The sequence below is a fragment of the Taudactylus pleione genome, unplaced genomic scaffold (genome assembly GCF_031769625.1).
Source record: "Taudactylus pleione unplaced genomic scaffold, aTauple2 ptg000041l, whole genome shotgun sequence".
NCBI lineage: Eukaryota > Metazoa > Chordata > Amphibia > Anura > Myobatrachidae > Taudactylus > Taudactylus pleione.
The window spans coordinates 36,493,291-36,515,273 of NW_028284443.1; the positions used below are offsets into that span (position 1 = coordinate 36,493,291).

Here is a 21,983-nt window from a genome sequence, read left to right on the forward strand (position 1 = left end):
GCGTCTAATGATGTTATATTGATACTGTCCGAGTAAGTGGCAACTTCTATATGCAACTTAATAGCTATCCTGGACGGTTTTATAGTCACAAAAGCAAAGTGAGACTCTATTCCTTAAAACAATTTTCCGATGTAGATCCTAGAAGGTGGATTAAATAATTGCGGTTCACCCAAGAAAAAATTTAAAAGTCTCGATGTTCTCCCAAAGCGAATACTTTTAATAAAACTTCAAAAAACAGTCACAGTAAAAACAAAAAACAAGATTCCAAAATAGAGACCCACACGTTTAGATGGTGATACACAGCGCATGAGCCGCGGGTGAGAGCGAGAGCACACGCTTAGAGCACGTCGGAGAGAGTGGGGAGAGCAGACAGGTACCGGGTGAGAGCCGAGCCCTGAGTATCATCCACTGCCCTGAGGATCTACCAACCTGACATTATCAGGTGATATAGGATTTCTTCTGGGATATCCCTACTATCGTAGACGGAGCTCATAACGCTGCTATTCGGTGGGTCCCTGCAGGTCCGGTAAGCTACTCCAGTCCTGTCGTATACGGAGTTAACATCATTGAATGACATTAGTGTATTTTGAAAGAGATTTACTCTTTCTAAAGTAGATCTATTTTGGAATCTTGTTTTTTGTTTTTACTGTGACTGTTTTTTGAAGTTTTATTAAAAGTATTCGCTTTGGGAGAACATCGAGACTTTTAAATTTTTTCTTGGGTGAACCGCAATTATTTAATCCACCTGCTAGGATCTACATCGGAAAATTGTTTTAAGGAATAGAGTCTCACTTTGCTTTTGTGACTATAAAACCGTCCAGGATAGCTATTAAGTTGCATATAGAAGTTGCCACTTACTCGGACAGTATCAATATAATATCATTAGATGCTACATAGTGTTGTTTATTATAAGGAATACCTTCTACTGTTGTCTATTACAAGGAACATTTTTTAGTGAATGACTTCATGGACACATGATTCCTTTTTTTCTCTCCTCATGTGGTTTATGTGTATAGCGATCTGCTACATTGTATTAGATTTAAACATCTAACACAGCGCTGCAGAGTCTATCACGGTGAATTTCACCATTTGCATAGTAGTCATTATTTACACCCAGCTGACGGGTGTTAGTGCTAGATGCAGCAGCAGTGTGAAGCGCTCTATTGATTATTCTTTGTATATTTTTCAAAACCACCAAGTGAGTTAGACTCCGCGCCTTTTGGCAGGTCTAGCCACACCTGGGTTCGGCCGCAAATAGGAGACCTAGCCACAGTCACTCAGATAGTCACCTGAACCCCCCGGCTCACCGTCCTCCACAGAGGATCACTTTCACCGGATTGTGACAGATATATAGTTCTTGAACATCTCATTGCAAAATCATGGAGTTGGAGATGGACCCCACCTTTGCTGCTATACCAGCTTCCACTCTGTGAATGCTATCCACAAGATTTTGCAACAAAGTGGGGGTATCCACATATTCAGATACAAAAGCATTAGTAAATTGGGCACTGGTTTTGGCATTACAATTAATTACAGGTGTTCTATACGATTCAGATCAGAACTCTGTTTAGGCCAGTCAAGTTCATTCACACCAAAATTGGTAAAATATATTTTGATGGACCTCGCTTTGTGCAATGTCATGTTGAAACAGGAAGGGTCCTTCCCCAAAATGTTAGAAACACACGACTGTGTGGAATGTTATTGTATGATGTAGCATAATGCTTTCCCTTCACTGGAAGAGGGGTTCGGCCAAAGTACAAATACAGCCCCGGACTATACCTACTCCACCAAACTCTATAGTTGCCAGTACGCATCCGGAATGAGAGAGTTCTAGCATCCACCAAACCTAAACTCGTCCATCAGACCGCTAAATGATGAAGCATGATTCCTCACTCCAGAGAACTCGTTTGTTCTGCTCCAGTGGACAATGCTGGTGTGCTTTACACTACTTCAGCCGTCACATTCCATTGCTCATCCATAGAAAACCAATCCATCAAGATCCCAATGAATAGTTCTTCTCCTGGGTTGCTTCCAAGAACAGTTTAGAACTCAATTGTGATGGTCACGAATGAGGACTATTTTTACGAATAACGCATGACAGCATTTATAGTCCAATTCTGTGAACATGCGTTGCTGAGCTGTTTCTCCTAGAGATTTCCACTTCACATATAACATCACTAGCTGTTAAATTTCTGTCCTTCTAGAGATTTCAAATAACTATCTTGATGGCAGTGCCACATGAAGTAAGGGAGCTCTTCAGTACGACTCATTCTATTAATAATGTTTCATTATGGAGGCTGCATTGCTGCATGCTTGATTTTATGCAGCTGTTAGCAATGGATGTGAAATGACCAAACACATTAATTATAATGGTTGTCTACACAGTATTTAGTTTATACTACATGGTAAAAAGTAAGGCACCCTGCAGCCAGAAGCAGGGACTGTGGGGTAGCAATGATGTCGCCCACAGGGCCCTGCACTGCCGCACGTCTCTAGTTACGGCCCTGCTTAGCATTCTCCCCCTCAGACGTTCTCCTTTCTCCTGCTATGGTGAGACAGCACATGAAAAGTTAGCTCTGATAAATAATTAGATTCAGCACTTAATAAAATAATGCAGACAATAATTACATTTTGTACAAGTTTTTAGATACAATAATAAATAAAAAAAAATTATGGAACACCTTGCATGAAAAGCAGACTCCTGCTTTAGCTAGTTCCCATTGGCTAGTTTTGGACAACGGGAGTTAGTCAACACAGCAATCACGGGGCGGGCTAATTCGTTGCGCCTGTCATGCACATAGAGGCCCAGCTGATCGTTTCCCGGCAGCAGCATTTGGAACAGACTTTATTGTTTAAATTGTACCAGTTTTGGTAAGGGCTGCAGCTCCACCTTCCAACTGCCGCTGATCATTTTCAGTGTATATAGTGTCAAAATAAGGGACTAGAAGAGATTCTGCTTCTGGAAGACTTCAAGGTGGGGCTGCAATCAAATAGAAGACCTGGGCTAGTCAGCTTTATACAGGGAAAGAGGGAGCACCCACTAAGGAAAAAGACGACATGGGTCTAAAGCAAGCCAATTAGGAGAGAGCTGAGATGAAACTTAGGTTTTATACAGGTACTGGTACCTGTGGGTGGGATGATGCCGGACAAACAGAGCAATTAACTATGTTAGGTTAACACTTAAAGCAAGAGATTTTGGCTCAAATTGTACTTGGTGTCAGAGTGGCACTGGAAAGTGGGGAATTTGTTTGGTCAAACTATTTTCCAGGATGCGCAGAACCTAATATAGCACTGGTTTTCCTTAATACCTCAGCAAAGAGGTTTGAGCTCCACTGGAGATATTCTGCAGGTCGCGGCCCCCCAGACAAGCACCAGGCGTGATACTAGGAAATTGGAAGAGACACAACAGGTATGGCTGAGAGGACTGAGTAGAAGACACTAAAGGTGCCCATACACGGTGCGATATAGCAGCCGATCCGACAGATTGATACGATATTGCTTCTATATCGTACCATGTGTGGGCATATCGGCTAGTGCGCCCTCCCAAGGGGTCATACATCGCACTTCCAGATCTTACTGGCATTGGGTCCCAAGGTGCATATCGCACAGTGTATGGGTAGCTTAAGTACTGCCCACTTTTGTATAATAAAAGTACCAAGAACACAGCAGAATATGTAGCAGTTTGGAATGCAGGTGTATTAGTCACAGGTGCTTGGCTAGGACATGGGAGCACAGCACAGGATGTCTGCTGTCAGTGGCTGCTACCCGCCTGGGATTGCCTTGGAAAGTCTGGACTATCAACAATCATGGAAGTACCTATGAAGAAGCTGATTTTATCATGGAAAACGCATTTTGGATCCACACCTGCATCTCCTCCTGATAACCTTTATTACATGTGGTACTGACTTATCCTCCATTTGTTTAGCCCCCCACATCTGCAACACTCTGGTAAACAACATGACACCTACTCCCGGACAGTTCTGCACAGGCTGCAGTAAAAAGGCCACTACTAATCCGGATGTTTCCACAGTGCCACTTCATACCATTTAGGAAGGAACTCTTCCTTGAATCAGTCTTTGTAATACCAACAATTTAGAGAGCCTCACTCCGCTCTGGAGTTCATATATAATCAAGGTGACCCCCTTAAGATTCATATATATTAGTGATAAATTCATAATTTATGGTTTTATTTTTAAACATATAACCATATTTGATAAATAATCTGTGTATATTTTTTATGTGCTCCTATAAAAGGAACTCATACAGGGTTTTTAATTATAAAATCAAATTATTAATATTTTTACTACCCTCTGTAGTCAATATAAATAATTGTCAATATTGTTTGGGTTATTGCCACCAGATTCTTCAGTTTACTACACTGCTCAGTCTTTCTCCTCCATTGTTTCTTGCCTTTGTATTTGATATATGGCGATGGTGTTTGAATTATACCAGAGATACCTTCTGCACTAGATGATATTGCCTCAGAATGTTTTATACCTAGGATTAACTATTATTCTGGTGCTTCTATTTTTCTGTATTTGTCAAAAACCCAAAATAAAAAAGAGAAAAAGTGTGTGTGTGTGTGTGTGATATATATATATATATATATATATATATAAATTAATTATATAAGTGATTTCTCAGGACCCTTCGCTCCACATGTTAAAGGAGACTAAAATTATCCCAGCTTTCAGAAGGGGCCGCAACATTAAAGATTTTGTAGTACACAATGATGTTTCATTGCATATTGACAGGACACCTGCACATTTTTTAACTAAAAAACCTGGGAACCATAGATGTACAGGCTGCATTACCTGTAGTCATCTAGAAACAGGCAATGTGTTTTCACATCCTCGGTCTGGCAAGAAGTTTTACATAAAACATCCTGTCACCTGTACCAGTCGCTATGTAGTGTACTACATCAGGTGCCCCTGCGGGCTCCTGTATGTAGGTAAAACTACGCGTCAGTTAAAGGAACGCATGGCTCTACATCGCTCTAGCATTAGAGCGGCATTAGATAGCAAACCGATGGACCAACCGGTCGCTAAACATTTTAGGGAGTTTAAACATGGTTTGGCAACTTTACGCTGTCAAATCATTGATTGGATCCCACCCCAGAGTAGAGCTGGTGACAGGGGACGTACTTTATTACAACACGAGTCGAGGTGGATACACGATCTTCAGACTCTGAAACCATTGGGGCTCAATGAAATAAATTCGTACTCATGCTTTTTCTAGTTTGTCCTTGCGCTGGGACTTTAGCTGCCCACTCTGGTTCTTTTCATTGCATATATTTTGCTTTTGCAATATGTGGTACATGAGTATATATGAGATTGTATAATTAGCCCATTGATCGTGGACGCCGCTATATCGGTGTCAGCCTCCTCTGTTATGGTCTTTTTCTTGTTATATGTTCTCCTGTTAGGTTAGACTGTATATTGCTCATTTGCATTTATCATATGCATGAATTATATGTGACTCATGATGACAGATCATATTGTGTTATTAGCCGACTGATTTTGGATGCGGCTGCATCGGTGTCAGTTTGTTCTAGTGATGTCCTACTGCTTTCATCTGTTCTTGTTTATTCAGGTTGTCATGGTGATTGTTGCACTCGGTGTTCGGACATGCCCCTGGCGCGCTGAGGTGCCACATGTGACGTCATTGGACTCCCGTCGGGACGGAGCAGCATGGTGGTGGTACACGGGGTGAGGAGTATTTAAGGTATGTTTTTCTTTTTGTTCTGTATGTCTTGATAAAAGTGTTAATACACTGAAATGTTGACTCACAGCACAGTTGCTTCCTTGTGGTTCTTTCATGGAGGCTCACTGAGTGCCTTCCGTTCATCTACCTTATACATTTCCCCGTATGGAAGGGCACCGGAGCATTACCTTTACAGATTGAGTGCCGGGTACCCTGTGGTTGCTATATATATATATATATATATATATATATATATATATACACACACACACACACACACACACACACACACACATATGCACACATATACACACACACACACATATCCACATTCATTTATATTCTAAGGGAGAGAACAGTTTGGGGCTCTAAAAAGGTGCACGTAACACTGGTACCAAAAATGGCACATTATCGCATGTGGAGGGCATCTAGGTGAAGAAACATTGTGAGAAAGTATTGCGTGGGAATCCATATGCCAGTAACGTTGGTCTTGTCCAGTATGTCAGAAAACCTGCCCTAAGCCTACTTATAGGGCCCCCTTAAAATCCATACCTATTGTGCAGATTCTTTTTGAACATATTGCCATAGACCTTATTGGTCCACTAGAGAAGTCAGTTTGGGGACATCACTATATTCTGGTAGTGGCAGACTATGCCACACACTATCCAGAGGAGGGGGTCACTAAAAAAAATATATATACATTCAAGTACTATAGCTAAGGAGTTAGTATTGGAGGTTTACTCACTTGGGGATACCCAAGGAGATCCTCACTTATCAGGGGAACTCCTATTATGTCTGTCTAATCTTATGAGAAACATGTGTCAGCTCATACTTTAAACTATAATCACAAACTGATGCCCTAGTAGAACACTTTGACAGAACCTTGAAGTACATACTGAGGAAGGAGGTAGTTCAAGAGTAAAAGGATTGGGTTATCCTCTTGCTTCACTTAATGTTTACGGTGTGGGGAGGTACCCCAAGCATCTACTGGGTTCAGCCCTTTTCAGCTACTCTATGTGCAACAGCCAAAAGGTGTGTTTGAGAAGGGGTGAGACCAATAGTCTTCAAGAGAACCAAATCTGGTGCAGTTTGTATCTGAAGTGCAAGAGAGCTTTGGAATGCTCGCTCTATTTACTACAGCAACACATAGGCGCAGCCCAAGAAAGGCAGCATCAGAAGTATTATAGGACAGCGGTAGCATTTCATTTCAACAAGACAAAGTGTTGGTGTTAGTTCCCATACAAGAGACCAAGCATTTTGCTCCCTGGTTAGGGCACTATGAGGTAATACAGCCCACAAATCCAATAATTTATAAGCTCTCAACCTTGGAGAAGGAAAGAGTGAACTACTGTATCATGTTAATCTCCTTAAGCTCTGGCAAGAGGAAAACCCAAAAGGTAGGAGGTGGCGGTTGGAACTGGATTTGGAGAATCCAAGGTTCCCATAGGGTTTGGCTTTTCCACAAGTCAAGGAGACAAAGTAAAAAATATGGCACACCAGAATGGAGAAGTATGTTCTTCTGTTCCTAGAGACACCAACCTAATAAAAAATGTAATCTTTAACTTTTCCTGGTGTGGCTGTAAACCAGAAACCACACTGAATATCAATGGCAAGATGAATAGCTATACAAGAGTAGACTGATACAATTATTCAGTGAGAGGTCTTTCCCATGTCACGAATCGTGGTCTTAGCCGCCCATACAGTGTTAAACATTCATTCATTGCTGTGTCTAAAGGTGCATACACACTGTCAGATATGTCAGATGAACGATTGGACGATTGAACAATTTGCAAACAATTAAACGATTTCAGCCTGTATTAAAATGAATGGAAATCGTACAAAACTGACTGCAAACACATCAGATGTCAGATATCGTTATCTGACAAACGGGAATGTGCATCGTTCATCGTTCAGACATGTCATATATGTCAGATTTTTCTTTCAGATATGAACGATTGAACAATTTTTTAAATAGTTATCGTTCAGATCTGAAGAAAAATCTGACCATGTGTATGCACCATAAAACCTCCAACAGACTATCCCAGTGATTACCACTCACCTGGTCAGTCTGACCAATTACCTGTTACCACTCTATAGATTTCCAGGCCTAGGAAAGACTCATTGCCTGAACAACTATATTCCTTCCTGAGAATCATTTCAGGCTCTGTGTCTCCTGTGTTTCCAGAGCTTACTTCTGTGGATACTCTCCTTGCTGAAACTCAACCATTACCCACCTGCACCATCGCTGTTTGCATCCATGCCGCATACAGATAACCACTGGGGCGGTTTACCATCGCAGCTGTATACCATCCCAGCGCCGCGGCTTCCACGACGCACACAGACCACTTGCTGTGGTCTGCATTCCATCTACTGCTGTATATCATCTCTCAGTGCCGCAGCTCCCACGCCGCACAGAGACTGATCATCATTGTCTGCATTGCATCCTCAGCTATGTACCACCTATCAGCGCTGTGGCTACCATGCTGCACAGACAGCTTCCAGTTCTACCAGTGTACCTGCGGTGCATACCATCTGCTGTTGCCACACATCTTATCACCTGCGCGTATTCATCCCGCTTCTCTCCTGTCCGTCCTCTTCGTTCAACAAATACACGTCGCCTCTCAAGCCAACTGATTACTTCCTCCCACTCCCGCCTCCAAGATTTTGCCCGTGCTGCTCTCCACCTTTGGAATTCTCTCCCTCTCCCCATCAAACTCTCTACAAACCTTAAAACGGGCTCTCAAGACCCACTACTTCTTCAAAGCCTTCCAGCTCGCATCCTATCATCTTGCTGCTACATGCTCCTTCCTCCCTGTCTACCCCATCTGTCTCACCCCTGTTTGTCTGCCCCTCCCCTGCAGGTTGTTAGCTCTTAAGAACAGGGCCCTCTACCATCTTGTGCTTCTCCTTACTTTACTTTCATCTACTTCTTACTCCCCACTAGAGCACCTAACACTTGATTGCTTATGCTCTGTTGCTTATTTGGGTGTTATGGTCGCTAATGTAGCAATGTATAACCATGTCCTTGTCCTTCATTGTATTGTATTGTGCTGTAAGTCACTGGTCACCTATTTATTTACGTACTTTGTAAGGCGCTGCAGAACACTTTTGGTGCCATTTAAATAAATAATAATTCCACTCTGAGTTGTGCAGGCATCATCTGGACTGTGTTGCAAGTATCGCTACACTCTGACTATAGTGGGTTACTGCATAATCTAGGTTGACCATATTGGTTTTCCTGTGCTGTGTGCTCTTGTCTTTGGTTGACAGTCAGCGTTTGGGGTTCCAGGTCTGGAGGGATGATCGGGACACAGTCTTTTAGCATCGAGATGTTCAGTACTGTGGGTGCCTGAAGTGAAGTGTCTCTCTATCCTGAGTTTCCCTTCCGGATTATGGTCCAGGTCTTGCATCAGAGCTGTACCAGGGATATAGCGTCATTAGTTATTTCCTGGTTACATAAGACTCCGATTCCTGGCTTGGTTCCCAGGTTCAGACTGTCAGTACTATACTGTTTTGAGTTCAGGTTCTTCTGGTCACTGTAGTAGTTCTCTGGTCTGATTGGTCCTCGGACCATTAGGTGAGAGGCTGCCCGGTGGCTTGGGTTCCTGTTCCATTCTAGTATCCTTGCATTGCACCGGTCCGTGATTCCTAGTGCCTCTAGCAGCCAGTACCTGTATTACCTATGAGTTGTGGCATCTTGAAGCCTCCCTGTTTCCTGCACTCTTCAGTTAATACCCTGGGCCCAGTGCCAGATCTACAGGGTACCAGAAACTTGACAGTCCAATAGCGTTGGTTCCGAAGATAAAATTTAATTATAAGTTAAAGGAAAGCAACTTGATTTTAATAATGGTTAAAGTCAGCAATAATTCCCATGTGTTTATTCACAAAGCAAGGTTAAGGGAAAAAAAAATAACTAGGGATTTGTACCTTCTATATCGTACTGGCCAGGTGTACTACACCATCAGAAGGACAACAAAATGTTGCAAATGAGATAAAGTTAGATAAACATTTTAATAAAAAGCCATTTCAAGAGCATTTTTATTACAAAACTAAATCTAGAAATAGAAGAATTTCTTCTATTTTCACCCTACTTTTTACATCTTAATTATATGATCTTAAGCAAAATAAACCATAATTTCCAACCATATAAAAGTTTACTCCTGGACAGTACTGATGTTTGCATTTTTTTCCAATATCAAGACCCGAATCAATATAATCTCCTCTTCTTGACTCATTCTCATGGTGCAAGAAAAAACATCAAAGCATAGCATCCCACTGCAAACCCCCTGTGGTCAGCATTGATTGTATTCATATTTTATTAGCACACAGATGCAAACAACCATCTTGTGACCTGGAAAATCCACATAATATAAGACAATACGTTAACACTGCAGTTCTAATTGAGCTGCAGAGTTAATAAATATTTATAATCAAATAAATAAAAAGTAGAAATAACGAAGACTATAGAAAGACATATTATTGTGTACACTGCCTGATGGGAGAGGTCATATTGGGAAACAAACAGGCTAAAGCAAAAGTAGATATACAAAGAAAAAAAAAAAAAACAACATCATTAGAAGAAAAATGTTACCTATGAATCAGTAACAGTTTTAGGCCTCATACCTACTTACTTGTTTTTTACGCTACATAAAAACACATGTAAACGGATTATACACTAGAAACCATTGCCTCTAATGCCACTAAGCCTACTGCTGCTTATACAAGTGTTTGCTTTCTGTGCAGTAGCTTTCAGAGGGCATTTTGTTCAATCCATATCGGGGAAGACCAGAGTGAAATCCAAATGTAAATAAAAACAAAAAAAGCTATAAATACGCATGTCAAGTGCATTTGAAAATTGCTTGACTTTTTCCCCCAGTGTTAACCCTATTACAATGAGAGCAGATGCCATGACCTATGATGTGTGTGCTGGAAATAGTACCAAACACTTTAATCAGTATATTTACAATACTTTATTGGCTACTAATAAGCAATGTATATATGAGCAACTTGCACATCTTTTATTAGGCATCACGTAACTATGAAAAGTTATTAGTCGTACTGACAAGTGTTTAAATATCTCCCTGCAGGTGCACTCAACATGAAAATAACAAATATCCTAGCTTCACCCGGCATCTCAATGAATGATCAGCAGTAATGACAGACGGAACTTCTTAAGAATTTTTTTCCCCAAAAGCTGTTTACACCGCGTTCATATTATGGTGAACATAGCGTGGGTTAACACACCACAGGAGGATAAAAGTTTCCCGTGCTCCCCTGTGTGTGCATAGCCTTAGTCTGTTTCTGGCTCTTCATCTATAGAACAGAAGCACTCAAGCTGTGAGCACTGCATCATCAGTTCATACTTATGGCCACGTTAGATTAAACAAATCCTCTCACCTCCTACATTTCATCACCTTTACAACTGTCAGATGAAGAGGTGTGCCTATCATAGTGTAAAGTAAGGCAGCTGCCCTAGGCAGCAGGTTTTGTTGGGCCACTAAAATGGAGGATATTGGTATAAAAGTGATCATTTCCTAGCTAAAATGTCTAAACGTGAAGTTTCTACCCTGGAGGGAAGTCAAATCGCTTTCAGTGACAATAACTGTTTTATAGAGTACCCTATAAATGTTTATGGTAGTTTGTGAAAAGGGTGAGAAGGGCGTCTCTTGAGGCAGGAGAATGACCAGGCCCAATCCTGGTGGCTGGGGTCTATCCAATAAAAGCTGAATATGTGTTATCCGCATCCCTGTTGATTAGAATGTGACCATACCAGTGGTTCAGGGACGTATTTACCCATTGGCCAGGATGGCAATCGCCAGGGGCTCCGACCAAAGGGGGGGGCGCTGTCCGGCAGTGCCACCAGCAGCCAAGAGGTGGACTACCCCGTGTTTGTTATAGCAGCCAGCCAATGAGAATCAGGCAGACTCTCATTGGCTGCTGCGTCGTCCACGGAGGGAGCCGGCTGGAGATCACTCATGAGCTCCGTCTTCTGGATCCCCCCACAGCGTGTGATTGGAGAGACGTCATGACGTCTCTCCCATACTGCAATAGAATGGCCGGGACTCGGAGTGGACAGCGGCGGTCGTGTCAGGAGCAGGGATCAGGTAAGTTGTATTTTGTGTGCGCGCAAGCCTGGTACAGCAGGGGGGTGGGGTGACACTGTTTAGGGGGTGGCCACTACAGGGGGCACTTTATGGGGGGGTGCCCACTACTGGGGGCACTTTATAGGGGGAGGGCCGCTACTGGGGGCATTGTATAGGGGGGACCGCTACTGGGGGCACTGTATAGGGGGTACTACTACTGGGGGCACTGTATAGGGGGGGGACTACTACTGGGGGCAATGCAACATAGGGGGGGGGGTTACTCCTGGGGGCACTGCAAGGGGGGCGCCAGTCCATTACATTGCCAGGGAAGCTTTGATGCTGGACGCTCTGAGGCAGTCGCACCGGACATTACATCATAATGGTCCGTGTAACCATAGTGATATTACAACAAATAAATCTTAATACAGTGTCAAAAAATGAAACAATAAACTAAAACGACGATAACCCTTATTGCATAAATGGGCTAATTAGAAGCATGAATGTGAAATTGCATATTAGTGCAAATATCAGGCATAAGTGATACACTGAAACAACCTTAAAACCCCCCGTGAGGGTCTCGCCAAACTATATGACTGTGTCACTCAACACTAAGTAGATTAAAAAAATACATAAATCAACATACATACACAAACCAGATAAATACACATAGTTAAAAAATTATTATTTCATATTCAAATGACCTGAGCAACATTATAACAACAATCGGGATTCATCCCACATATCGTATGAAGTAAATGGACAATATGATACCTTAATTGGCAAATAGAGACCAAATAGCCAGGGTATATGTCTGATTCACAACCACATAGAATAAATAATGTAGTGGAACATAACAGATAGAAAATACATTATGTCCTGGCGCCCGAATATCAGCCCCTCCACATCCTAGGAGCTTACAAACAAAAACATCAAGAAGGTATGCATCGCGGCCTGCAAGGGTCATACTAACCAAAGCATCAGCCTGATCTACATATGAGCTAAAATACACAATAGTGTTGGAATATTGCTTTAAATGAAACAATGTAAGCCCAATGTTTTATTAAGGCCTCTGGGTGACAATGTGTCCAATCTGATTATCCAACTAGACTCACTCTGAAGATGTTTTTTTAACACGGTCTCCCCCTCTGACTAATGGGGGTATATGGTCAATGATGCGATACCTCAATGTAGAAATGTTATGTTTAGCCTCGGCAAAATGTCTTGCGACCGGCTGTTCACTAGGACCGGTGGCTAGGGTGACACCCCTTGATGAAGTCTCTGACGAAACTAGTTGGGCGTGGCCAGGAACTGTGAGACTGTGGAACAGTCATCTGTCTACTTCCAGAGGCAGTGCGGTGTGCGGCTGGTCGCTGAGTACGGAAGATGTCCGGCTAAGTTTACAGACCCGCCAGATCACTCATGAAACTTCTAACTTTGATGTATGCGAGCAGATTTTATTAAATATTGTGTTTTTTTTACTATTCTCACGTTTGCGCTTTTCTTCTGTGATTGCATATATCCCTCCGTGTCCATAGTCTCCCATTATAAAATAATTACCTACCCCCTATAGGCAATAGACCCCATTAATAGTAAACAAATCCCTGTTTTCTAAACTAACCCTCCCCCCTGTGAAAAGACCTTTTTTTTTGCCCCTATCCTCCTCCTCCTGTGACCAGTATTTTTTTATTTTTTTTTATAATTTTACCCCCTTTCCAGAGTCCTATTACTCTCTATTTGTGCCCGCTAAACCACACTGAATATCGATTTCCCCCCCTGGTTACCCCCCCAGCCCCCGTGGGCAGACAACCCCCCCTTCAGATGACAGCGGAGAGTGTGTCAGGGGGGACTGATGATCAGTTCCCCCTGCTAAGGTTCCCCTCCTCGCACTGCAATTCCCAGCACATGCGCCCCAGAGTGCCGTTTGCACAGCATTCTGGTGCACCATTCTGGAAGTGATGTCGGCAGTCACAGATCGGATCTCCGCTGCAAAATCCGGGAGAATGTGGCAGCACGGTGGCATGTGATGTGAGGTTGCCAGCTGAAGCACTGCTGGCTGTGGTCGCATCACATGCGACGCCACCAATTAAGTGGTTAATCCCAAAAATTAAGTTTTCCCCAGATGTAAGACAGAGGTGACCGAACCCTCCATTCCCTTCATTCCTGCTGGCAGCCGTATCCCCCCATAGGTTTCTATGGGGGATGCGATGCTGCCAAATTCACCAACTTCCACAATGCGATGCATCTGAAGATGGTGTTAGCCGCTGTAGCCTATGGGCTACAGATCACATAATTATCCGGGAGAGGATTCCCCCGGAACCCTCTACAGCAACGGCGGCCACGTATGTGCAGACAGCACTACTGGCACGTCGCAGGGATGGGCTCCTTCCGGCGCTATGTGATCATGGGTAGTAATATCATGCCGAAGTCACATTGCAAATGCGATCTTAAAGAGTTTAGACCCTATTTAGGGCCCCATTTATTAATGTCCAGGGTAAGAATGGCATGTGCTTTAAAAGTGGAATTTAAATGAATTCTAACTAATTAATATACTATCATATAGTATAGTAATATAGTATCAGGTTGCATAATATTTACACAAATCTGTAGCAATATGTAGCTAAAATGCAAATATACCGATGATGTTACCCTACTTCCCGGACATTTGTATTTACAAGCAACTAAACAGCCAGGTAAAAAAAACATATTTAAATAAGATTTCTGCTCTATTAACTGATTTCATGCATTCTACATGATTTCTGGGAAAGAACGGATTGAAAACTGTAAGCAGGTATCCTAGCACATGGCTCTAAAGGCCCCCATAAACGGTGCAATTTGTATAAGATCCGATCTCGCATACGATTTCCCTTGAAAAATCTTCCCTTGACATTCTGTACGATTTGTGTAAAGAAAAGGAACGATTGTACAAACGACCATACAATTAGATGGATCTTAAACGATAGCAAATCGTTTTAATAAGATATATCGTATGCAGCAAATAACCACACGATGCATCCCCTCCTCCAATGGGGGAGGGGAGTTGCCAGGGACATCGTACATCAGCAAAAGTGCGATTGATGTGTGTCACATCGAACACGATTGGTCGAAATCTTTCTGCAAAACCATTTGATCTACGATGACGATACACTATTACGATGCGCGTCCCTGGCGTAGTGTATGAAAACACCTCTTTTTATACGACAGGTCGTTATGATCCATCGAAAATGGCCATATCGTGTAAAAAATCGTGACATGTATGGGGGCCTTAAGAAGCTAGAAAAAAAGTGAGAAACAATTCTACAAATGTCTCCACTTTTCTTTGACTCATTACGATCATAATGAACATGAAAGCAGTTATATGCTCATCAGAGTGGGATTAAATGCAATCTGAGCCCACCAAGTGTTAATTAAAGACAACGACCACTCTTTGTCTCACTATTGCTCTCATAATATAGGATACTTGCTTTAAAATATCTTTTTTCAAACCAGACCTGCAGCACCTGAACTGATCAGACTCCGGAGCATGGCTGGGTGCTATAGATCGTGCATTGTCTAATGTGTACTCTATTTTATCATACAGTCAGAATTTTCCAGATCATTGTTGCCATTTTTAATAAGGGAATGGATCAGTTATGATAAGATAAATTACCAATTACATTCTCACTGTAATTGAACAATTTGTATATCTACAGTAGGATGCTCAACATACCCAGATGCTCAATGGCCAGATTTGTACACAGAGTAGCTAAATCTGCCTAAAATCTATTTGTCTCATAATGGGGCAAAAAGACCACCTCACAAATGGCCCATAATAGAGGGAGAATTGAGCTGTATGTAACAGTGAATCTGTTGCTAACAGCAGTCTAAATTTCCATACTTCTACCCTCACAACTTGACGTCAAAACTAACTTTTTGTATCGCAATCTAAGCAGTTTTTCAGGATCCAGCATACAGTACTGCTAAGCACAAACACAACTGGTGAATTGTATGAAGTGAAAAAATACAGATTTTATGTTAACATTATGCTCACTAATTGTGTTGCAATTTATGTTTTGCAATTAAAACTTTTTTTTTTTTTTTAGGTAGTTAAGTTTTAGGATTAAGTGAGTGAAAATATATGTGTGGCTTGTAAGAACAAATCTATAGCAGAAATAAAAAATACATTTCTGTCAGACTCACTTAGGGTTTCAGTGGGTGCTAGTCCATCACGGACTCATTCAAATAACGTTTGTGCCACTTGGAGTCGTCATGCTATTTGAAATTAAGTCATTTGAAATGTACTCTGTGTATGCAATCAGTTCAGAGATATGATACATGATAAAGTAAAGCGTTATTGCCATCCAAATCCACAGATTGCAGTAAATAAGTATTTTTGTGTCTCATTAAAATGGCTGGCCTGGCAACCTTTATTACAAGGACAAAATAGATTTCATACTTTTGGGCAATGCACTCTTCCCTTTATCGGTCATATCCTTATATCCTTAAAGTGCATACACACGTAACGATTTTGTAACCAACAATTATCTGTCAGATTTTCCCTTCAAAAGTGAACGATTTTTTGAAGTGTAATGAACGATTTTTACGATGAACGAAAAATGTTCCTTCCCTTAATGAAAATCGTTATGTTGGACAGTCTGAAGTGAACTACAAACTGGAGCACGCTTGAACAAGTTTGTAACTCGATTGAACGATAACGACCTTGTTATAGTTAAATTGTTCAAAAAATCGTTGTGTTTACGCACCTTTAACAAGAGAGGGCTGGCTCTATAACTATTTTGTAATCTACAAAAATACAGTCACTGAACTGCAGGGAATGTGTTCTTAATATAAAGTATTAATTATTTAACCTATAAACCTAGTCTCTATTTACAAATACCAAGAACAAAATAAACCAAAAATAAATATATTAGGATTATTATTATTATTTTTGGGGGGCACACATCACTGAACATTCCTTAAGCCCGTCTTGACTGTTATCTGGACATTTATAATGGTTCTAGTTTCCAGGTGGGTTTTGCCTTTTAAAAAAAAAAAATGTCACTTGTGATAAAATTGCAGAAATCTCAGCATTTTCCGGTTTCCTGAACTCCAAAATATTTGTTAAAAACAAAGAAAAAAAATATTTTTTACACATGCACATAACAAAAACTACTTCATTTTGGGTTGATCCCTTACAACATGTCCAACAAAATTTGTAACACATACCAAAGCTGCAATATGCGGCTTCAGGTTTTTGCGTGTACATACATGGATGATTGAACACATAGGGCCGTATTCAATTTGAAGCAAAAAGCAGTTTTCTCGTGTTTTTGGCGATAACGTCATTTTCGCCTGTTTGATTTTACTCCGTATTGAATTTGAAAGACTTTCCACCTAGGCGGAAAGTCAATGCAATGTAATAGGCGGAAAAGTTTCGCCTATGAATACCAGGCGGAAAAAAGTGCAGAATTGGGGTTTTGGGATGCAACGTTGCAGGAACCACCGTGCAGCCTTCAGACAGTCCCCCAAAGATAAACTGTGTAAAAAAAAATAATAAAAACACCCCAAAAAATCACTTAGAATTTGGGGGTAAAAAAAAAAAATGTTAGGGGACAAAGAAAAAAAACAGCGAACTTGACTCTGGGGGGGTCCCCAAGTATGCCCCAGGTGTTTTTTTCATTGCAGATGCTTGCGGAAGGTGGATTTTTCACGATTTTTTCAACTTAACTTTATGCTGGCCCCCATTTTCAAGTACCCCAAATTTGCTGGGATAACTTATTTTCTGGAAAAAATACTCCTGAATACTATTCTGCACCACGTATAGAAAAACGCTATTTAGCAGCTTTTGAGCCCATTTAAAACCACCAAATACCTTCAGCAAGCCAAATCAGGGGGTACCATAGTGAACCCCCATGTCAGAGCATCTTTTGGGGGGTGTCAGGCTGATTTCCCCAAATGACAGGACTTTCCGCCTGTTCAAGTTTCGGCGGGTCCAGTTTTTGCTTACTTCCATATTGAATACGGGGTAAAGCCGGCACGGGCGCGATACTTTTCTGCCTACAAAAGACGCAATATAGGCAAAACGTCTGGGAGGCGAAAAAGTATTGCGGATCCACTCTAATTGAATACGGCTCATGGTTTCTTTTCTCTCTCGTAAAATCATAATCATTAGATTTTAGTTGATGAAGTGGTGTGCACTTAAGTAAAAAAATATAATTAAAAAAAAAAAAAAAAAGATATGTGCAATATTTTTGTGCTGCAGTGACTATATAATAATGGTTACAAAACACTTTACTGTAACTCTTCCAACTAACTTAATAGACGTCATTAGATAAGTTTAGATTTCAAAAATATATATTAAAAAGCATACCTGTCATGCAGTTTTGAAAATGCTGAACAACAGTACAGCCTCAATTAAAGCCTAACTGAGGTACATTTCATAACACACCAGCTACAAAACAGCAGCTATAACACTGTGCCCTCCCTCTCTGTGTCAGAAATCCTTTAGGCATTATTTAAATGAGCAGCTGATGTGTTTTGCAGTTCCTATGATACGGACCTCGTGATCAGAGTTGAATTTCTTGAAAGCTGGCAACTTGATGTCACACGATGATTCTCATGCACACACTGAGCATGCTCCTGCCAGTACATGCACTAGTCTTCAGCCTTTCTAACAATACTCACGCTACACACACTTAACACAGTCAATGTAATATATATATATATATATATATATATATATATATATATAAATAATGCAAGCAGACAGCTGAGCCCAGAACCAGGACAGTAATCTGGTGAAATAATAGTATTTACAGTAAGTGTCCTTCTACTATGACTATCTATGTAGCTCTGAAAAAACTACAGGGAAAGGAAAGGTAAAAACTCAATGGAAAGCACGAATACTGTCTTTTTGTATACAGTACATTGTGTGGAAGACAGCTTTTCATTTAAAGTGATAAGAATGAGAATATGATTCATAGGTGAATAGTTATTGAATAAATATTTCTAGTGAGGGATTCTGGTATAGAAGTCTTTAGATCGATTCCACAGTGGAACACTCTCAGACTATGTTAGGTCATGATGCATGGTGTCATGACATTTTTACTCTTGCTGTATGAACAGGTCAATCAGGTGACAAATCAGGTGAAATCACAAGCTCAATGTTAGAATAAATTATAATTAAATAATATGCAGTCAAAATATATATACATAGAACCAATGCAGTCGAAATACATACACAGAACCACTCTAACTTGTTTCTTCTAGACAGCCTTTGGTCTATTACCCTCACTAAAGACATACAGGTATTCAAAGCTAAAACAGCTAATCCTTTATTACATAGCTCATTAACATTCCCTGGAAATGGGAAACCATGAGCAGACATCATTTCACTTACACTACAACAAATATTACTCCACTTAACTAAAAAGCAGTACAAACAGACTGGCAAGCAAACACGTATGTACACAAAATTAAATCTCCGTAACAAAACGCATTATAAACTGACCACCACTTTAATATATTTCAAGAATTCTTTTTAAAACAAATTTTAACATATTGGCCACTCTAGAGACAACAAAGAACACAGAAACAAAGTATCAGCATCTTTGCTAGGACATAAAACTTTTTACAAGTAATAGCCTATTAATCCTACAAGGCAGATATTATTTGACATGCGTTCATTTATGTATTTGTGAGTGTTCAAGAACCACTTAAGAAATATTATAAAATCCCTTTAGAACTCAGATATGCCTCCTGAAAGAAATGTGTAATTCTGGTCCACTTTTAATAGATGAAACTACTTTGATTGATAAAAACACTACTTGAAAATGGATTAATGGGCATCAAAATCATATCTGTAACATCTGGAATGTATATTGTAGCAGGGATACTCAATACTTCAGGATATATTTTTGTTATTAATTTGTGCAAAAATATCAACTGCATGTAATTATAAAATAGGTTTATTTTTTCACCTGTCAACAGTAGTTTAAATTTAACAGAATTATGTTCAATACATTCTCGTGTTAATTTCATTATAGAAAAACAGTTACAGTACACATATGCTATAGTCAAAGGAGAAGGATCATAAAAATATTATAAATATATCACATATACTTCTATATGCACACAGTGCTACAAAAAAACTGCATAAAGATCTGATATTGTGACACTTTTGCTTGCTAATAGAACAATATACAGTAATGAGGGCAGGTTAAGCTACAAATGGGCCCTAACAACAGTGCTTTTAGCCATGGACATAATCAGACACCTTTCACTGCTGAATGCAGCCACTACATCATACCACTCTGCTGCTTATCCTAAGGATTCATTAGCCACCACAAAACAACTCAACTTACCAGACGTCGGGCGAATTCTTTGTTTTCAGAAAGAAACCCATATCCTGGGTGGACCTGGAAAATAAAAACAGGGGGGTGTTATCATAATAAGCGCTTAAGTAAATGCTTCCATTATATCCCATTGCTGAAAGAGATTTAAGCAGTTATCATTATACGAGTCTAGACACAGAAATTTTAAAATCTAAACAAGCTTATGTCTATTACATAATGTGTATAGGTAACATGCATAGGATCAAAAATGCATGAATAAGACACATGTGAAAGAAAAAAAAAAGAAAAAACACACGGCATACTTGGATAATTTTGCAATGTAATACAAGGATTAAAAAGAAAATTTTAAATAAAAAATATATGTCCGTAAAATGAATTCAGAAGTCTTCATAGTAAAATATGTAAAAATATGTAATGTTTTTGAAATTGTTACCTACTCCACCAGATAAGACTGTAGTGTGAATAATTAATGAATAATTACAGCATAAATAGTTTTTCCTTTTTTTCTTGACAAAGAAATGAAATGAAAGTGCCAATGAAAGGGTTAAAACTAATTGGGATTTTTTTTTCCCCCAGCATATTTGGGAATGAACTGAAGCTGCTCCCTGGTGTGATTTCTGAATCCAGCAGCCACCTGCAGGAACTGCCACCAGCCTTGCCAGATGCTTCAAAAGCCTTTGATTTCCAGTAGAGATTTCGGCCACATTTAACTCATGTGACATGAGCCAAACAAGAACAGAATATTCAGTCCTTTTCTGTTATTTTTTTTTTTTTTCTAAATACAAATTCTGGCTATTTTGCCTTCTATATCTGAAACAGCTGCAGCAGATAGAGCCTTTCAGACTCACAGCTTGGGCCCCAGTTTTCTTAATGGCTTCCATGATGGCATCCATGTTGAGGTAGCTTTTGCTAGTGGGAGCTGGGCCAACACAGATCGCTTCATCCGCCATTTTCACATGAACCTGAAGAGACAAAAATTCTGCATTGACAGATGCTCACAGCAAAAGTAATTACCATCAGCTTGCAATGTACAAAGGAAATTGGAAAAATTTGATTGTTGTAAAGATAAGTACAGTAAGATATATATTCACCATTCTAAAACCATGTGTTAGAAAGCTAAAGCCTTTATATGTCGTTTTATATAACAAAGCATTCAAGTCAATTCTTAGAAATATTTGTTTATATGATCACAATATGACATAAGTGCAATAACAAAAGAAAAAACAATTTTTTTTTCTATCATATTATTACTATAGATATATTATTACTTTTAGGCTTTCCATTCAAAAATGAGAAAGGCTACATATACAGTATATTTATTTAAGGTGCTCAAGCGAGCTAAAAAAAAAAAAAAAAAAAAAAAACACAAGTTATAACAAATTTACTTTCTAAATTTAATAATTGCAGGACTAAAACATTATTTTTAAAATTACCATTTTGCTTGTTCAAATATTCTATATCTTTATTCAATTTTTTTTGCTTCTTTCACACCTCTAACACCCAGTGTTAGAGTTTGTGTTTTGAACACAATATTTTATCTTACGATTTTACTGCCATTGTTACTAAGAAAAAAAACACGTAGAGTACGATAAAAAAAATTGCTAAATTCTGTAAGGCAACAGAAAAACAAACAAGGGTAAAAAACAAACACGGAAGCAAAACCCAGAAGAGTCATCGCTGATTAAACAGACTTATCAGCTTAAAAGGACAGGACAGCAAATTGGACAAGCTCATACTGACAGTGATATTGTGCTGCTTCAGGTTTCCCAGGCTGGTTATGAATACTAGGAGACAGCATGCAATAACATTGCATGACTTTAATGTAATACAGTATACACAAACTGCTGGTGTGTACAAGGCATGAAAT

At 40.0% G+C, this 21,983-nt stretch overlaps 1 protein-coding gene across 1 annotated transcript in view; it reads right to left on the reverse strand.

Annotated features, from left to right (window-relative positions):
• PCCA (propionyl-CoA carboxylase subunit alpha) overlaps positions 1-21,983 on the reverse strand; it is a 578,198-nt gene that overhangs the window by 490,198 nt on the left and 66,017 nt on the right. Inside the window, exons 5-6 of the mRNA XM_088458152.1 lie at positions 20,965-21,078; positions 20,126-20,179 (exon numbers count right to left, since the gene is read on the reverse strand). Of these exons, the coding sequence (XP_088314278.1) occupies positions 20,126-20,179; positions 20,965-21,078 (168 nt within the window). The remainder of the gene's footprint in view (positions 1-20,125; positions 20,180-20,964; positions 21,079-21,983) is intronic.